At 37.5% G+C, this 20,189-nt stretch overlaps 1 protein-coding gene across 1 annotated transcript in view; it reads right to left on the bottom strand.

The window, feature by feature from the left end:
- Positions 1-205: 205 nt before the first annotated feature.
- Positions 206-20,189, bottom strand: part of LOC124632247 (protein O-mannosyl-transferase Tmtc3) — a 119,041-nt gene continuing 99,057 nt past the window's right edge. Inside the window, exons 3-12 of the mRNA XM_047167008.1 lie at positions 13,506-13,587; positions 9,576-9,675; positions 5,356-5,471; positions 4,923-5,140; positions 4,048-4,252; positions 3,572-3,835; positions 3,008-3,493; positions 2,710-2,896; positions 2,233-2,513; positions 206-2,141 (exon numbers count right to left, since the gene is read on the bottom strand). Coding sequence (XP_047022964.1) covers positions 1,818-2,141; positions 2,233-2,513; positions 2,710-2,896; positions 3,008-3,493; positions 3,572-3,835; positions 4,048-4,252; positions 4,923-5,140; positions 5,356-5,471; positions 9,576-9,675; positions 13,506-13,587 — 2,263 coding nt within the window. The 3' untranslated portion in view covers positions 206-1,817. The remainder of the gene's footprint in view (positions 2,142-2,232; positions 2,514-2,709; positions 2,897-3,007; positions 3,494-3,571; positions 3,836-4,047; positions 4,253-4,922; positions 5,141-5,355; positions 5,472-9,575; positions 9,676-13,505; positions 13,588-20,189) is intronic.

Genomic DNA, 20,189 nt, shown 5'->3' with positions numbered 1-20,189 from the left:
TAACATTTTCTGGGGTACGACAATAGGTCAGAAAATCTATGGAAATCCTAACGATTCTACTTTAGTGAGAAAGAAAAAAAAATCTTTTTTTGAAAATGACAAGACAATGGCTCACGTAATTCAAACATTGATCTACGTTGATATGATAACTATGATAATGGTCAGGTTTTCAGGCATTTCGAAGCAAATAAATAAAACAAGGCAGTTATCATTTGAAACATTTTATTTTATAAAAATAAACGTTTTGACGACAAATAGTTACAATATTCGGGGTCCTTACGAATTCATCAACTCATAAAAGAGTTCCCAAGAAATGTTTCAAGACATTGTAAAAAATTCAGTTTTTACAAAAGTTACTTTTTATCTTAAAACATTAACAACATTACATTTTTTTCACATCTAATTCTAATAACGGTCGATCACTTTCATTTTTTACGTAATATCTTTAATTAATAAGAAAATAATATTTATTTTACAAATGTATGCCCAGCTAACAAATTGGATTAGTTACATACAAAAGTTAGCGAATTAGCATACACACTGCTGTAATATTTGTTAGAAAACGTAATCCTCAGAGAATTACAATGTTATCTTACAGTATTATTATTCTAAGAAAATTATACAGTTCTATAAGTACATACTTAGGCACTCTGTGTACTTGATGGAGGAGAAAATAGTGTTAGACTGTGTTTTATCGAAGGCAGGTAACTAAAATCTAAAGCGATAAATTACACAATTTTTGAGATCAATTAACTGATGGAGAATCTTACCAACTGCCTCTAAATAAAAAGGGCATTAATCATTATACCGTTAGGTGCCAGTAGAAACAGAAATTGGGTCAAAAGCATATTGTCATATTTACACATTACTAAAAATTAGGAACAAAATAAAAAGAAACATAACAGCAGTGTGTTAAATAGGTGATTCATTATAAATTCAGAACTGAAATTAAATTCAAAGGCTAGGAAACTGATTGAAATAATATATATATTTTTTAATATTTCTTGACGTCGTTATCATTTCCCACTGTGTTCACTGAACTCCAAAGACTTTCTTGGACGGTGAGTATGCGATAATGTCAACTGGTTAATGACTGATCCTTTATACAAATGTAGTTCGGCTACATACGTAACATGATGGGTTCGCGTGCGGGGGCTATCCCACGCCTACTCGAAGCACGGGGTCATTCAACTTTACATAATTTTCATGTACAATGCAATGTATTTCATATTCTAACTAGTAGTAAATAACCAAACATTTAATCGAAACGAGCATTGTGACTAGAGAAATTTAGATGATAATTTACTGGAAACAGTTTTATTCATCCTATTATGCTATTTCCATTTATTTTTAAATACACACATATTGTAATTGTCCATACATTCCGTATACCGGGCTAATGACAAAAGCTCGTTGAAACATATTCTACATAATACCTATTTATATATGGCATACACAATTATAATTAATGATGTCTTTAATTAATTAATATCACGAAACGCCGTTATGCAAATGAAGTTTTTTATCTACGAGATCAATAATTTTATTATAATCGTTTGGCGTAAACACTTCGCTCAGTACCGTTATAAAATCTATAGTATCGTACGTTACATATCTTCGAAGGGAAACAATCTAAGTCAAGCAACAGCAAGGTGAAATACAGTACATTATGTCCGACTCAGATAGAAGGTAATACCCTGATTGTTCGAAGAAATTATAAAAATAATCGATAGGCAGATAAAACTGGTTCAGTTTGGTGTTCGAAGAAGATTCCTAAGCAAAATTATGTACAGGTTGTATTTTGTTCAGCGTCTGTGTTATGAGTCGTCAGTTTCGTGGGGGTCTGGGGGTTGTTGAGGGATGTAGTTCCACCGGGCGCGCACCTCGGTGGCGGACGTGGGGGGCTGGGCGGGGCCGGGGGGCGTGTCGGGGGGCGTGTCGGGGGGCGCGGCCTGCGCCTGGCGCCGCGCGCGCACCACGGCGAGGTGGCGCTGGATGTAGTGCTCGTGCGGCGCCAGCGCAGCCGCGCGCGCCAGGCAGTGCTCGGCGGCGGCTAACTTGCCGCGCTCCACGGCCACCACGCACAGGTTGTGTAAGGCTTGCACGTTGTCCGCCTCCAGCTCTAGGATACGCCGGTAACACTGGAACATACAACATGGATTAATAAACCACCAGATTCAAAAGGCACCATTTGCACATTTAATAGTACAGCCAAAATACTTGAAAACTCACACTTTCGGCCGCATCCAAATCCTTAACCGAATTAATATAGATATCTCCCAAAAGGACCAACGCCTTCACATGGTCGGGATGGTGCCTGACCAGCTGCTTGAGAAAAGGGGCTGCTTCTAAAGGCCTCCTCCTGTCTGCGAGGAGCAGCGCTAGGTTGAACAGCGCTGATCGGAAGTCAGGCTTGAGGTGGACGGCGGCCCGGAACCACCGCTCGGCGCATTCAGCGTCACCCTCGTCCATGCATACCATGCCGAGGTTAAAGTGGACGCGCTCGTTTGTTGCTGGAATTTGATAAATATTTTGTTAATTAGGACCAATATTATGGCTAGGTTAATATTGTTTGGATAAGGGAGACCTGATGATTCAATATTCTTTGCATAGGCTTCAATGATGTAAAGGATTTCTGTGCTAAAGGAGTTCTAAACGGTTTAAGATGATAAGAAGGTTTTTGAAATTAAAAAGTAAAAAAATATTTACCATCTTTATCAAGTAGTTTGAGTAGACGCTGCCTGGCCAAATGCCTGAGGTCAGCGGCGCCAAGTTCTTGCAGCAGTATAGCCGAGTTCAGGAGAGCTTGTTCGTGTTCCGGTTCCAGTTCCAATGCTTTGTCTAAATAGGCCAGCGCTTGTGAGGGCTTGCCTTGTTCTAATAGGACCACTCCCAGCTGAAAAACAAGGAGAAGAAAAAAAGGTCAGAACATTTTTTCAAGTAAACCGCAACGCACGAAATTTTGAGTCAGATTTGAGTGGTACCTAGTAAGGGGTTTCGTACTTACGTTGTAATATATGTCAGGGTTCCCGCTGTCATACAGCAAAGCCCTTTCGTAAACCTCCTGAGCTTCTTTGGTCCTATTTAATTTAATTAAAATATCGCCCCTATTTATGTAAGCTTGTGTATAATCAGCTCTCATGCTGATGGCTTGTCTGTAAAGCATGTCTGCCTCTTCTAGTCGCGTGGCGTTCTTAGAGATTAAGTTGGCAAGATTCAAGAATACGTTCAGATGGTTTGGTGCTATCCTCGCTTGGTATGATTCTCCAGGTTTGGCCTTTGGTAGAAGAGATTTAGCTCTCACATAAGCGTCTTCAGCTTCTTGGTATCGTCCTAGGTGGTTGTAGGTCCTTCCCACGTTGATGTGAGCTCCAACGTCATCTGGTTGCACACTGACTGCTGTGTTAAAGAATTCTAACGCTTCTGCGTACTTCCCCTCCGCTTCTAAGGCATGTCCTACGTTATTGTACAATTTGGCATTGTTACGATTTACCTGAAAGAAGAAACATCACATAAATACTACTTGTTCTGTAAAAGTATAAAGAAGAAAAACATCACTGAAATACTTTACCTTCAGTCCCGAAGCAAATATTGAATATTCAGTCTTCCAATCCCAATTCCTCATATAAGTTTTTGCACTGAATGCTAAGAGGAGAAAAATGAGTGCACTGGCGGCGAGTTTTGCTCGTCTCTTGGCCAGGAGTCGCCAACCGTGGGCTACTAGAAGACACCAGCCCATTGAAGGCATGTAGAGAACTCGCTCGGCCACCACGAAGCCGACGGGGAAGAACAAGTTTGATGCTGGCAGAAATGGTAGCACGAGGAGTGCTAAGCCCTGAAGTTAGATAATAAAATGTGTGTTAGAATGATATGATATGTAGATAGCCCCCAATAATATCGATAAAAAGACTTATTGAACTTTTAAGTTTTTTAAGGATTTAAGTCTTTTTAAGGATCCTCAAAGTGACAAAAGCTTATAATTTTCTTGGGACCAAAAATATTTTCTTGCTGTAACTTTATCTAGCACATAGACAGTCTGTTGCTTACCATAGAAAGTGCAGACGATCTAGTCCGCAAGGCATGTATGGTGGCAGCCACTATGATGACGACCAGCGCCAACGTGGCGAGGTTGCGAGGGTCCCGCCAGGTCTTCAGTAAGGCTACCGTGCCCATCGTCCAGTCACAGCACAGCGCCTCAGGGAGTGTTAGCAGCCACGCGTTTAGAGCTGGTAGGTAGGCAAATGTTAAGTGCCTGGAAAGATTTATAAGAAATTCAGGTAAATTGTGTGAAGAAATGACGTGATATGACGGAGAGAATTGAAAATATTGTTTTGGAGAAACACATGTATTTGCAATCTAAGAATATCTCTATATACAGATAAAAAAACATCAACGTATCTCAAGTCTAAACAAATAACAACATCCACCTTCTAACATCAGCAAACGATACAAAGCCGGGCTTTGTTTATTTAAGTGAATCCCACCATAAGCCAAGAATCCGCCCCTTGAACAATGGCCTACAAACGCGAACGCTCATAAAATTAATGTGGCTTAGCTTGCGACTGGCCGTTTCCCAGCTAGTGTGCTTGTCAAAGCCAATTATCCTTATTACCCGGCGATAAAGACGCAGACTGCCTCCGACCACAAAAGCAGAAAATACGACGATGTGTTCCTGAATACACGATTAAGTACTCAACAACTTGTTAAGCTGGCTCGGATAAACGGTTAAAAATGGTTCGCGGAGGATGACGCGTTAATCTAGCAATTTGGAAAAGTTTTGGGCACAGCTTTTGTCGTACGATTTTGGTATGATTTTTCCTTATTCACATTATAAATGTAAACTGGAATTGCTTGACATCTGAGGGCCAAAATAGGGTCCTGATAAGTCCTTAATTTATTTACACCCAAATGGTCATAGTTACCTGGCAGGTGGTTGCGCAGCTCCGGCAGGGTTGTCGAACCTCGTGAAGACCGGCAGCTGAGCACCCATCACGTGTAGCCTAGCGGCCAACAACGCGAGCGTGGCACAGCATACTGTGGCAACCCTGCGCGCCGCCTCGCCGCAAGCGCACCCCCAACCGGAGCCTTTGCCCCATGCGTCCACCCACGACCAGCGGCTGATACCCCCTGAACTTCGACGCTGGGGACGAGACAATTTTGTTAGGAAATATATGGTAAATGGCATTCTAAAACTATATTTAAACATTATGTAGCATCAAAGGTTTCTATTTGGACGTGAAATGATGGATATATTTTGATGGAAGACATTTTTTCTTGAGATTTATAAATTAAAATTCTTTACTTTTTTTATAAGATGATGATATTGAATGTGGGACAATTCCGTTAGTGACTTACTTTTTGTGCTACGAAAAGTTCGTAGACCACGCAAACGCCGGTGACGGTAATGCCTTGCTCCTTGCAAAGCATTGCTACGCCGACGCACGCAGTGCACGCTACGACGTAGCGCCAGTCTGGAAATATCAACATTATTTTACATACAAATTATATATCTTGAAACCATATACATTTTCTATGTTATAATAAACATTCGGGTTGGTTAATGCATTAGATTAGAGGTCCCGTTAATTTGAATAAGAGGACGCTTTAATCTTATTCAAATAATTCCAGGCATTTGGATCAGAGACTCGATTAGACTGTGACAATCGAGTTCAGTTCGAGTGTTTGTGCATATGAAACAAGTCTGTAAGTGCACCAACGTAATAAGTACCTACATAAGAAAACCTACTTCAGAGTGGGTTTTCAGTACTATTTAATATAACAGTTTTTATAACGTTATTGTCTGGCGCAAATACGCCTATAGTAAAAATAGATACGTTACCTACGCATAAAAAATAGTTCTATTTTGGTAACAATTGTCTGATTTATTTTTATCTAGCCAGTTATATTGAAGAGGTATTAGCTTTATTGGATAAAATATTAAACTATACGAGTACTTCAGTATTGTATCAAGCTACAGATCTTCTATTGAAAGGTTAAACATCCAAGTAATTTAATTACACAACAAGTACTAAGAACTAAAACATAAACTAAACCTAAAAGAATTTTAATAAAACTTTTCTCATTTTGATCTTGAATTTAGAAAATTGATTGTTGTTTAGTTATATTGCGTCTATAGGGAATGTGCCTAGTTAAATTCAAGAATAATATTTTGTGTTACCGCCACGTGGATTAAGGAAAGTTCAAGGTTGATACATAAAAAATATCCTTTTATATAGATAGGCCATGCGTACATAGAGTAAATAACATATAGATGAACTATATCGGGAATTCTGAACGTTCACTCAGAGTAACGTTTCGCAAAAACAGAAGACGATCGAGATTTTTCATACGCTTTTCTTATTACTAACAGTAGTTTATTTACGTTATACATATGTGAGTCACGTTTGCGTTTCATCTACATACTAAATGCGGGCTCTTAAGACGTCCCGTTAAACATACATTTGTACCGAAATTAAATTAACCACGTTCACTAACATTCGCTTTGTTAGTTCTGTTATGAGTCGTATTATGCAGAAACTGTACTTGACTACTAAGAATTAGATTCTGGAACTACACACATCAAAAGTGTCTAGGGATCAAGCATTTTTATGCGGATTTCTTGAGATTGAGATGTGGCTTTGTAATAAATTTATGATTTTATAAATTTATATGGATCCTTTTTGGTGCATTTCATAATTTGAATCAGGAACTGTGAATCAAATTCGAGTAAAAGATGAAAATCAGCTGTCAATATTTTCCCTATAAACACATACAACGCATTGAAGACATTATTAGTGCTACTGTTTCCCTACTACTGATTAAAACCAACGTTATTATGGAGCGGCGACGTCATTTAAGCAGGGAAGAAATGCTCAGAGCCGTGGGAATGATAGAAGCTGGTTCCCGGCAACGTACTGTGGCTTTAGCTCTGAATACAAGTCAGAGTGTTATCAGTCGACTTTGGACACGTTACCGAAGCACTGGTACCGTAGCTGAGCGCCATGGAGGACGGTATCGCTGCACCACACGGAGACAAGACCGATACATTCAAATCTTAACTCGAAGAGCTCCAACAATAACCGCCATGATGTTAGCCGTGAGGCTTCATCACTCTTCAGGGAACTTAATTAGCGACCAAACAGTCAGAAACCGCTTGCATGAAGTGAACCTTCATTCCCGAAGACCGCTACGGGTACCACCTATAGCAATGCACAATCGTAGGATTCGATATCAATGGGCTCTTGAACACAGAAATTGGGCAGAAGAACAATGGCGTTTCGTGTGCTTTTCTGATGAGTCTCGTTTTGGTATGAGACCGGATACAAGACGTATACGACACTGGAGAACCCCTGGACGCCAACAGCGATTAAAATCCTGCCAGGAAGTCCATCCTTATAGTGGTGGAACCATCATGGTATGGGCGGGTATTTGGATCGGCGGAAGAACTGAGTTGATTTGGATCAGAAGCAACCTCAACGCTCAAATTTATGCTGAGACGATTGTATCAGACGTCATCGTTCCTCTACAAGTGCAAATCGGTCCCTTATTTCAGTTAATGCATGATAATGCACGACCGCACACCGCAAGAGTTGTAAGACAGACTCTCGCGGCAGCTAACATCAATGTCCTGCCCTGGCCTGCTCAGTCGCCAGACTTGAACCCGATTGAGCATGCATGGGATATGCTACAGAGAAGAGCTCTGCCGAATATGGAGGGTATCCAGTCGCAAGAAGACCTTTTTTTGTTGTTGCAACGAACATGGGCGGCCATTCCACATCGTGATTTGGATGAACTCATTTTGAGTATGCCAAACCGATGTTCTTGTGTTGTTAGTGTTCGCGGTAGAAACACGGATTATTAATTGTTTAAGTTACCCAATAAACTTTTAAAGAAAACTGTTATTTCAGTCTTTTTTTTCGAACTTTTGTGTTAGTGTTTCAAATGTCAAAAATCCCTTTATTAGGAAAATGGCAAATTTCTTTATTAGTGCAAAGGTGACTTGGTTTATCGTTACTGTGACAAACGAAAACACTTTATTTGATGAATCCTTAAAGAAAATTTTAATTAATATCAATCAGGAGAAAAGTTATTGCAAAAATATATGTTGATCCCTAGACACTTTTGATGTGTGTATTTAGTTTTGGGCAATATTACACAAGACGCAATTCCTAAGAACAGTAGTTATGTCTGGTAGAAAACCAGTGATTAAAATAAGCAAGACTGTATTGTCTACTAGATTGAACATTTTTTTTCCACAGAAATGTCTTCGATATTCCGTACTCATTAAATATCATGGACATAAATGAAATAAAAAATACCGTACGTAATTAATATGGCGACTAAGATAAAACAGTAAATTGAATACGATATTCAATTAACAGTCATATGCTTTTTCTTCGAAAATAATTAACCATTATGAGTTTCTTTAGTACCCTGTATCGTGTATCGAAAATTCATTAGGTGCATACGTAATTAATATGTAATTCCTTCGCTTCGCTTTTGATTTAAACCAGTCTATATTGCAGTTTCCCTCGTATAATTAATTATATGAACAGGTTCAAGTCAATAACGTTAGTTACAACTTCGATTAAAAGTAAATAAAAATGCAACATTTTTAAATCTAATTAAGAGGGAGCGCTGTGCTTGTGTGTGTGATATGTGACTATGTGTGTGCGTAGTCAAGTGTTGCGCATTCACAGACTGTCAATGTGTGTGTGTTTTAGTATTCTGCATATTTTATTTTCCGCTAGATGTTAGAAAGCTTTTCAAATGAGTAAATTACTGAAGTATAATTAAACATTAATCAACTTTATAGTAGGTATCGTAAAGGCAACATAGTTAGTAACTACAGAATTTAAAATCCTCTTAACTATCCTACAAAATGCCATACAAGTATGACTGGTTCTGAATCTCCTATCACTCGTATTCACTTTGAAAAGACAGTGACACCCGAAATGCAAGGACCGCTTAAATCTGAATGACGTTTCGATTCGCGTTAGCGTTCCATTTGTTGAACCGTCAACTGTTTCTCTGTCACCTCACAGTAACAGACATTGAGAGTATTCGATCTATGCTACCTCAGATTGAATCGCTCTGTCTCTCTTCTTTGATTGTGGGTGTTACAGGTTTAATCACCTAGTGTGAATGATGGCATTTTACGAGGATTGGTGACGACTGCTACTAAGGTACTAGGGTAACATTTGAGGATGTATGCGAATCTACTCCAACTCAAGTAAAAAAACATTTTAGAGATTCTTGACATTAGGCCGGGAGGTATTTATAAGTAACTAAAAGTTGTCTAAAAATCAACTACAGTCACTCTACATATTCTTTTCGGTCCATTGAGTTAGAATAAACTGCTTAGTTCTTGTATGGGGTATGACCCCACTGACTAAAATGAATCTGGGTTAGGCGGGGGTTTTTTCCATAGTGTGTTCATACTCATTTTTGCAAAGCAAATAAAACTGAAAACCCCGAACATTGTATTTACTTGCGACAACACTAAAAAGAGCGTCAGTTTCTCTTCAATTCTGTCAATTTGAACAAACGTATCGAGCTATTTTCTTTGATGTTACCTGTGTATCTTCTCCGCTGAGAGGCGCGCGCGTAACACAGGAGTGCGCCCAGGAAGAATAGTGAAGATAACATCTCTGCGCGCCCGACCACACCCGTCACCTGACAACAATATAGTATTTATTAAAGAAAATATCAAATAACTTGGAGCTAAATAAGTATTGGTTTATACAAAAGAAAAAAGTACCTATGGTTGGTCTATGAGCGAAGTAATATGGGTTTCTCACAAATGATATGGTTCACAGATTGATTGACTTATCTTAATGGATAATACGATTAATATAATGTTGATAGATTTATTTCTATAAACATTATCATGATTGATGTGTTAAAAATCACCAATGTTCGGTACATTACCTGATACTTTTTTATTTATTTATTTAGCTCAGGTATCCTATAGACAATGTAATGTTAAACATATAGGGTTATTTCGTAAAGAAGTACTCATTTTTAATGTATACTTAACTACCCGCTTCTTACACGTAGTTGTCGTTTATAGCCCAGTATATGAGTTTTTTACGACAGAAGGAGGTAAAATATTCAGTTTACAAGGTTTCCAAGAAAAAACAGTCAAGTTCAAAAGGCATCGTAAAGGCTACCGAGCCACAGACTATAAAAATAGCAAACATAGTTAAGGCTTGCAGGCTGTAGTCAGCGTTCACGACTTCATTACACTGAGCACACTGCAAACACATTCTACTCTGTGGTCCTAGCGAAATAGCTTTACAATTTTACTGCTAGGTACACATTTTTTCGTTACAAATTGTATAAATCAATGTGGAAGTATTTTATATATATTCGTTTATAAATGATATCTACACCGATATTAAAAAATATATTTGTCTAAAAAGGATCCATTAGTAGAAAAGTTATTACGCAGGTCGATGAAATACAGTAATCTAATTCCTAATTTTAAATAAAGAAAACAAACATTTACGTTCAACTCAGCTTGTCAAGCAAATATAAATCGTATGCTATATAAAATACGACACAATAAAAACGAGCAACCCTAATTGGAATGCTGGCGTAAACGGAAACTTTAAAGATCATCAAGTTTGCACCTGACGGGGCGTAAAGTTCGCCATGAGAGTTGACGAGTACGGTGTCCATAAAGTGCACATACAGCGGACATAACTTGGGAAAGGTGAAGCTGATTGCCTGACTTGCTAAAATACGTGGAAAGTGTAGATGGACAGTCCTCGTTTCCATCAAAACTATTGCTACCGTCAACAAGGTATTTTTAAAGCCCAATATGAAACTACAATCTGTTTAACATGAAACTGTTCTGACGATTTTCAAAAAGAGAACCCAATGGAATGACATGTCATTTCACATTGGTGGTTTAGCAACAATTTTTAGAACGATATTTAATGGTCAACTTTAGTTTTAACCAAACTACAAACACAGTTAGTGTTGAGTTTCAAAAGCTGTTCTCTTGATTGCAGCCATTTATATTGGAATAAAAATACAGTGAACACAAACTCGTTGTCATAGACTAAAAACAGGAATAGCTTTTTAGCTGCGTCCAGTACCAAAAAGTCCAAACGACTCCAAAGTTTGTTTTTCCAATAGGTCAACGAAAAAGTATAATGAGATTATTCGCAGTAGAGCTATAAACAGAAATGTCGTTTTGGAAAACGCTTGCTCGACACACGATTTCCATCAAATCGTATATTTTTTATGTCGAGCATAAAATTAATTTCACCCGGAGATGCAGGAGCGACGGAGCACAAAATACTGGCGCAAAACCACAGCTATTATTACTCGACTGACACACTGCCGTAAAAAGCAATAAACTACAATGGTGCTGTTATTTTCTTTTCTGTTTTCAGTCACTGTTTTCTTCAATATATTGCAAGTTTTTGTATCACAGATTACATTCAGTTGATACGTTTTTCTCCATCTTAATTGTCTTTCTGGATACTTAGAACTAAGTGTTTCACGAGAAAGTAGTACATACAACTTTTTACAAGACGTTTTACTGAAATCATACTACATCTAAGTGTCGGCTTTCAATATTCCTTAATCAATCATGCCTGAAAGCCTGAACGGGTTGACTTTGGCATTCAGACTGTAGAAGCCTTAGACAGAACATAGTAAAATAGAAAAGTTTACTTTTGTAATATGTAGGATCGCGATTGAATTCGTAGCGAAAAGTCCGTTTTTGCTAAAATAGGACGTTCTAAAATATTCGGAGAAAAGTTTTGCTGTGAGAGAGCTTGTCACGGGAAGAAATTTTCATCGTAAAATGTGTGCAGAGTAGCCCTGCACTTCCGTATTTCTTATAAACTGTACAAATTCCAAGAGACTGCTTCCTAATCCAATAATGAATAATGAACTCTTCTTGATACTAACAATCACTAAACTGTATACCTCTTTGTTTTAAAATATCAAATTCATTTGAATCGAAATAGCACATAATATTTTAAGCGCACTTTGAAAGCATTTGCATGTTTTTACAACCAACTTTACCAACTGACGAGTTAAATTAATGACCTAATATGATCTTCTAGCGTAGGTGGATATAGACAGACCATTTGAGTTATGAAAACTTATTTTTACGGATGAAAATATAACCATCATCCACCATCTGGCTTTGTAGTTGTGTCGATAAAAACTATTTTTACAAAGCAGACAACAAAAAGTTCGTACGTGTTACCAATCTGAATTCTAATAAAAATTGCTCGTATAGCAAAAAACTTTAAAATATAATGCAGTATTCGAATGAAAACAGCGAACGAATGAAATGTCGAACAAAATATGCGGTTGAAGCGAACAAAATCACAACGGATACTGTCATACACAGCGTGTTGTTTTCGAACACAAAACGTTTAATATCTGGAATGAATATTAACTGAATGTCATTCGATACGACGTATTTGGTCGAATCACAGTTTCGACAGCGTATCAAATCTCTCACCACAAAATGTTTAGTCTACCTAATATAATATTTTTCTAGCATGCAGAAAAGCCTTTCAGGGAAGATACGCCAGCAAATAAGGCAACTTTTAATAAAAGATGCAGCGTCCAAAATTGGTTTAATGACGACCAAATTTAATCATGCTTCCATTAAACCTTTTTAAGCCGAGCCTTTTAGCGGAAAATATGTCGATAAATATCTTTTCGAGTGTATTGTTAGAAGGAAGACAAAGGAAAATCCCAAATCATGGTGAATATATTTTTGGGATTCGCGATTGGGTACATGTGTAAGTCCATAATTGGTGAGTTGTTGCTATGGCATTACGGCCGCCATAGTAACCCCGACATGATCTCTACTGGAGCAGATACATTATATGTCTATTTTTGGGTTGCCGTGACGATTTTATTCTTATAATCCTGAGAGAGTGTCTACCTTTTGATGTGAGGATAACTAGGGGTCAAGTCACACTGAGTGTACGCAGCGAAGGAGTGCTTTGTGGGTGCAAAATATTCATCAGGATTTTAACCGTTATTTACTGAAGGAGAGAGTCCAAATTTATTTGCGTTTCTAGGATAGTTAGCGAGGTGCCGCTTGGAACATCGCAGCTACGTGAAACTTGAAGTGACTAGATAAAAGAGTCACCATGGAACTGCCCGCATTGCAGCTGACAGCTGCAAGGTAGTGCTCGGGCCACTGTGACCGATAAGAATTAAAATGCATTCAAACTTTAACAAAGGAATATTTTGGGAAAGCTCTTTTTGCAATTCGTCCATATTGTGACTGACTCTTAAACAGACAGGATCTGCCTTCACGTATACAAATAATCCTTTATTTGCGATGTAATTATAAACAGCACCAATGTATTTATTCTCAGAAACGCGAAGTATTTTTAGACGACACGATTCACTTACAAAAGGCACATCTGGCTCAAACCGCTTCAAACGTAGTTTCAAAGACTACATCACTTATGATAGACACTTGGAAGCTACACGTAGGTATAAAATATACTCACCGCCTCAGTATGAATGGGATGTACGGCGAACAAGATGGCGGCGACGAAACTCGCGAACTCCGGCAGGAACATTGCGCACACCCTGTAACAGAGTAACTGGGTCACTGGTTGGATAAACAGGTTGACTGTACTGTGTCGCGGTCTTCTAATGTTACAATGTTTTTGCAAACTATGTTTACTGATGTTTTGCTGTGTTATTAGCAATCAAGGATGTGTATAGCCGGTGTCAGTTACAAATGCAAGGGATGGGTACTCGAGGTTAGAGCAAAATTACCAGAAAATGTATCGTAACGTATGTACGTATGTGTATGTGGTGTTGAGTTAAACTATTGTATTCAAATATCATATAAACGTTTTGTGGTTTATACAGGTTTGTTGTTTTATTGGTTAGGTACCACTACTATTTTTTAAATGTTTGTATATTTTATTGGCTACATTCACCTTTTGAAGTGTACATGTGTAGCACAATGTTATATTCAAAACATACACAATGAAACCGCATCCAACATCCCCCAAAAATCCCCTTTGTTGAACAATGTTCCACTTTATTTTCAATAGTCAACAGTGGCCGTACCCACTCACTCACATCCGAATAAAACCTTAAAAATGTTTGAAAAGGTAATTGCTAGCGTTTCCGGCGCTTTATTTCTATTGGATAAGCAGCGTTGAGCCGTGAAAACTTTTGTGGTTTCATTTTGCACGCACGCTCGCGCGTCAGACCCGCTAAACTTTTAATAGACGGATTTTTATGTTTACTTCTATAAACAAAACTTTAATGACTTCTTTGAAACGGATTAGCATAGCGACGCGGAGTAAACTTTGATTAGAAATCACTTTTCTGTTACTTTCTGCAGCTTTGTTACGAAGCCGTACTTCCGAAAAAGGGTTTAATAAAATTATATAGCCTTGTTAGTCCAGCCCTTATTTGAAGTTGTTGAATTTCTGGTAATTCAGAATAGCGCTAGTTGGACTAGTGCCAATGAGTATGATATGTATAGGTATACATTTTGCGCCCTTTATTTCATTTAAATAATGCATATCCTCATATTAGCCTTTATACTTAGTGAAGCTCAAGGTGAAGAAGCCATCTTAAGACCCAAACTGCCATCCAAAACCTATAACAGAAGTGATGTCCGATAGAAGCCAAGTTAATGTCGAATGTCACTTAGTAATATCACCGGGGACCGGTGATGTAATGTCCTCTCAGAAGCGAACGGAGTAAATTAGGCGTCATAAATTGGCCACCCATCACATTGACGGTTTGGTCGCCACCATAATTTAATCACACGGATCGAACGATCATGTCATTATCTTTACGGCGCACAGCTTCCAAACGTTTATTTAGGTAATTTGACGTTCGAGATAAATTGGAGCCGCTAACAGTAAATTAAACCAAAGTAAATATTGTACTGTATTTATAGGAACACAAAATACATTGTAGCCTTTGCGGATACGAAATTGAGAAAGTTATAACAGAAACGGAACAGGTAATAACAACAGACCGCCAGGGACTGTCAACTGAGTTATCAACACCACTTTAAAATTGAGTCGACAATTTTTACCAGCGTCTGCGCTGTCTCGTGAAATATATAGCGTGGTACGTACGTCCTGCCCGTGTGAATTGTGGAAGTCGAATAACAATAATTGGGCAAGTTTGTCCGGTGACGCCGCGCGGCGTGCAACCGCAACTTTGCCGCAGAGGTGGAACAACGACTAATTGAGACTAAAGCGCAAAGGTGCTCCACCGGCTAACTTCTGCCGGAATTAAGGCTCTCGTTAGTGACTTTTTGCGAATCTGACGAAATCTCTTGCGAACTTGGTGAAAAAACATTTATGACTAGTTTGTTCGAGAAGCGCGCACCTAATGAGCTACCCTCAATCGATACGCTTTTGACGGCGACGATAGTGGCTTGTTTCGTAATTGTGACGTTCTGTTTTATGTTCGTTTCGTTTTATATCGAAAGTTTTAATGAAACTACTTGAAGACGTTATACGAGATGGCGTACAAGTGACTTAGTGCGCATAATGTGCACCGTAAAAACTTTAATCATATTTTTGATGCGAGGCCTCATTTCAGGTTTATGAGGTCGTAGTTACACGATATGTAGGTACGTGATATACGAGTAAATTATGATCTATTGAGCTGCAAATGTTCACGTAAATAAGTTCATTAACATTTGAAAGGCCTAAATTAATGTAGATCCGATGTATTCAATATTTAGAATTAAAGGGATCGCTTTCTTTTGTTTATTATTTAATGATGTACGGATACAAATAATAGAATAAATGTAATATATCTGCAATGGATGGTATAAGTCAAATGATATTTCATCTAAAACAACACGGTTTCTGTACAAACAGATTATTGAGGAAATTAGTGGTAAATACAATGATTTCATCAATAGTTCGATATTTGCACATTTTGGAATAATTGGATGATGGAATTATTTTTGATAGGGAGCATTACAGCGAATTGAATATTAAGCCAATAGACTATAATTAACTTCACACGAGTCTATGATATGACATATTAACTAACACACAAAAATCATGTCTTGTCTAAAACTAATAACATTAACTTTATTCAAAAGTAGTTTAGCTCTGACAAAGATTGAAGAGTATTAAAATAAATTTTATTTTAACGAGACCTTTCATGCCACGGTCACGTCATAATTGACAAAGATTTTCTCGCCTTACTCTAGAAATTCTTCAAGCGTCAATGAGGCATGGCACTCGACTTTACTGATCCTTTTATCGATAAAATGTTGATCACTCTGAATATCGATTACGATAAAAATGTTCACGTAGAGTCACCTTGTTTGAAGTTTGTCGCGCCGCTGACGTAGCGGCAAACAGCTCGTGTAGCACTTTCGTAGCGCTGCGTAGCGCTATCGTAGCGATTATTAATAAGTACTCTGCTACGCTTTATGTCGTAGCCATAGGAATTTTGTATCGAGACAACATTTTGTAATTTATTTGAGCGCACGCGCGTTCTGACGCGTAGAATGATTACCCCAAAAACAGAAAATATGCAATTTGTTAATACTAAATAACCATAGAAATTAGGTTACTTTAGTCCAAAGTAACAGTGCAACTGATATCGTAGGTAATAAAATTGGTACGACCAACATTCATAAAAAAACACATTTTTACTTTAAACTAACCCTAGGTACCAATAAATTGCAAAATGAACCTGTCAAGTTGCAAACGATATTATCAACGCGGCTCAACTATTATGTAATTACAAGTGGGGTGGATTACTTAACGATAGCTATTCGCTACGTAATGGGGTGTCTATGGGATATCGCGTGCAACATGCTGTGAGGGTTATTAAGTGCAGAAAGTGTAAGTATATGTGATTCACTGCAAATGCATTTTATGCACGGAGTAAGGAAAGATGAGCGGAGATGGCATGAAGCAGGTAGGTCAGGTCTTCTAGTATATCGTGATCAAAACGATCAGTTACTAGTAAACTACTAGTAAACGAGACACCTGTCAACGATTGGTTTTGAAAAAACTGGTGATTTAACTAAAAAAATGAGCGGGGTCCAAAAAAGGCGTATAAGAGCGAAAACACTAACGTTCCTCGTCCTCCGAATACCCGCACTTTGGCGCGCTATTTTCTTAGGAGATTTTACATTACGACACCTCCGCTCGTCATTTTGTTCTCCATGGCTTTATGTCAGTCATGGTGGGGTGACAAGGGAACTAGTATACTAGGTCGGGGGTTCGGATGAGCTGTGGTTTACACTGGGAAAGGGTGCAAGGGTGTAAGGCAGTTACACGATTGGAAAATTATGATAATCACTGTTACTATTCAGCATCTGAGGGTTGCAAATGAAGGTACATAATACACGTCTTATTCTTAACAATGTCGCTTCAAATACATAGCTGCTTAAGTGGGCCTTATGCAAAGTATATAATAATATGTATTGATCGGAAACTAAATGAAAAAAATACCCCGCCTATAATAAAAGCGACATTAATTTATCATCTTTGGTCACGGGCTCAATTTACGGAATCATGCAATATTTTATGGTGAACGAAATATAAATTTATCATGTTGTGGACTTATTTATGCGTGTGACATATCCCAAAAAACTGTGGTGACGAAAAACGCACAAATATACCTAAGTATTTATCAGTTAAGTCATAATGAGGATAGTTTTAGGATCGACTTGGAAAAATTACTTAAACAATCTTCCTGACTTCATTGACTGTTATGAACAGCAACAATACTCTTTTGCAGTGCATCAATTATTTTCATAATTAACCTGCCAGGTTCAGTGAGATATGTAACTCAAAGATTTCCAATTACAAAGGGTACGTCTATCATTGGGCAAGGCAAATCGCGTGTGGAACGGAAAACATGTGTGATTTGTTGAAGCCGATGCGTTATCACGCTTTCTTTCCTGGCAAGGTAATTGGATTATTTAGTTCTCAAGCGCACCATTTTAAAAGTCGTTGTGGCCTAGTGGGTAAAGCACGAACCTCTCAGGTATGAGTGTGTGGGTTCGATTGATCGTGATCAATGCAACTTTTCTAAGTTTGTATGTACTTTCTAATGGCTGATAAAAAGGTGAAGGAAAACATCTTGAGGAAACTTGGACTATAAAGTCTGAAATCACCAACCCACATTGAGCAAGCGTGGTGATTAATGCTCAATCCTTCTCCGTATGAGAGGAAGCCTGAACCCAGCAAAGGAACGGTAAAAAAAGTAAGCTAAATATTATATTAAGAGAAAATTGTAACCTCAATTATTTAAACTTGTATATTGCGATATAATTATGATCTCTTTGTGAATAAAAAAAAAACAGTTTAATTATTTTCATCAATAGACCTAAATTTGCCTACCTACAAGCTACACGTGTCAGCTATGGAAAATTTACCATTTATTGATAGACACGAGCTTCTCCGTCTTATATTAAGATAATTTTCCACTCCTTAATTGGATAACGATTAAATATAATAAATCCTTTTCATTATACTTGATCGCCCACACTTTATAAAGTACAAATTATATACTAATTAAGTTTACGAAGAACCTTCGAACCTAAGTTCGAAATTAAGTTGGAAAGAACCTCGATGGTGCAATGGTCACCATGCCGGACTGCCGAGTTCGATTCCCGGTTCGGTCGACATTTGTGTAATGAGCCTGCTTGTTGGCCGTGGTCTGGGTGTTATAATATGTATATATGTAGTTTATCAGTTGTGTTGGTATCCATAACACAAGATAATTAATAACTTAGCATGGGGCTAACCGACCGTGTGTGAAAAGGTGTCCCGACGTATATTATTACCTTACAGTTGAACAGACATGTTCTAGGAAATAATTGAGGAAACATTTGAGATATATAACATCCGTTTCTTTCATTGAAATGTGATGATGACTATTTCAAGGAAATATAAATGGATGATTTTTTTTCCTCTTTTTTTTCCTCTTCTGAAGTATAGAAGTATTTCTTCCTATATTTTTATATATTTTATAGTATTTTTTTTCCTCTTCTGAAGTATAGAAGTATTTCTTCTTCAACAATGGTAACCTTTACCTTGTAGTACATTTGAATTGGTTTTTGATGTTGATTGCTGTTTGATGGTTGTGTAATTACAGGACTTTGCTTATTGTATGTAGTACAAATTGCACCTTTCAATGCTAATCCAAGAAGAATGCAATTTTAACATCATTATTTTTGTGAATCGAATTTTTTTAAATTATTTATGTAATACATGTTGCAGTCAGTCGTTAAATACACATAAATCTACCATAGCAAGACTGTTTATTCATGAATATTCATGAAAAATCTTTTCTTGTCTCACATCGTTTTCTTAGAAATTCCTCATTTTCCAATATGTATTTCACATGGTATAGAGACCATTGTGACTTTTCGAATTTTAGACTACACATATCTGGTTAATCATCAGGCACTAAAGTTAAAAGCTGACTCGCACAAACAAATTTACGTCAACATACAACTCGCTAACGAATAGTTAATACTTTTGATATACAAACTATTTCTCCGTAACTCTCAATTTGGCAGAAATAGAGCTGTGCTTTAGCCGAATATTTTGTACTATTTTTTCGGCTTACCAAAGCTTTTGGCAATCATTTCTGGCTCAGGGTGCGTGGGATGATATTTCAGTTAGTTCGTAGAATACAGTTTGGAATTTTTAAATGAATAGATATAACGTTTGAGATTGCTTGATTGATGTAATTTTGTAACACGAGTTTTTATTGTAGCTACAAAATATCCGATAATTTGTGATGTGATATTACGTAAAAAAATATTTGAAATAGAAAAATCCTGACGGTCAAAACTGTAGAAAATTCTCGTGCTGGTAAATATGGGTTTCATATTCAAATATAAGTATTTCATCAGAAAAGTCAAAAAACATAAGTAATTATTCTTACTAACATACCTAGTGACCGCAAACGGTATTTCCGAGAATCTTAATTAAGATTCATGGAACTACATTTTTAAATAAAAAGCAACACTAGAATAAGACTAAGTACTTATAAAGCTTTTTATAGTTATTTTTTGTACTTCGAATGAATTGAAAAATACTTGACGTAGCATGAAAGGCGTTCCGTCCTATTGAACGCTATTTATTAAAATAACACCTAGAATCGTGAATGTGGGACGAGGATCTGAACTATGTGCACTGAATAAAAGCCTGTATGTTCTA

Source organism: Helicoverpa zea, chromosome 8, assembly GCF_022581195.2.
Source record: "Helicoverpa zea isolate HzStark_Cry1AcR chromosome 8, ilHelZeax1.1, whole genome shotgun sequence".
In the NCBI taxonomy this organism is placed as follows: Eukaryota; Metazoa; Arthropoda; class Insecta; order Lepidoptera; family Noctuidae; genus Helicoverpa; species Helicoverpa zea.
This window is presented reverse-complemented; position numbering and strand designations above follow the sequence as displayed.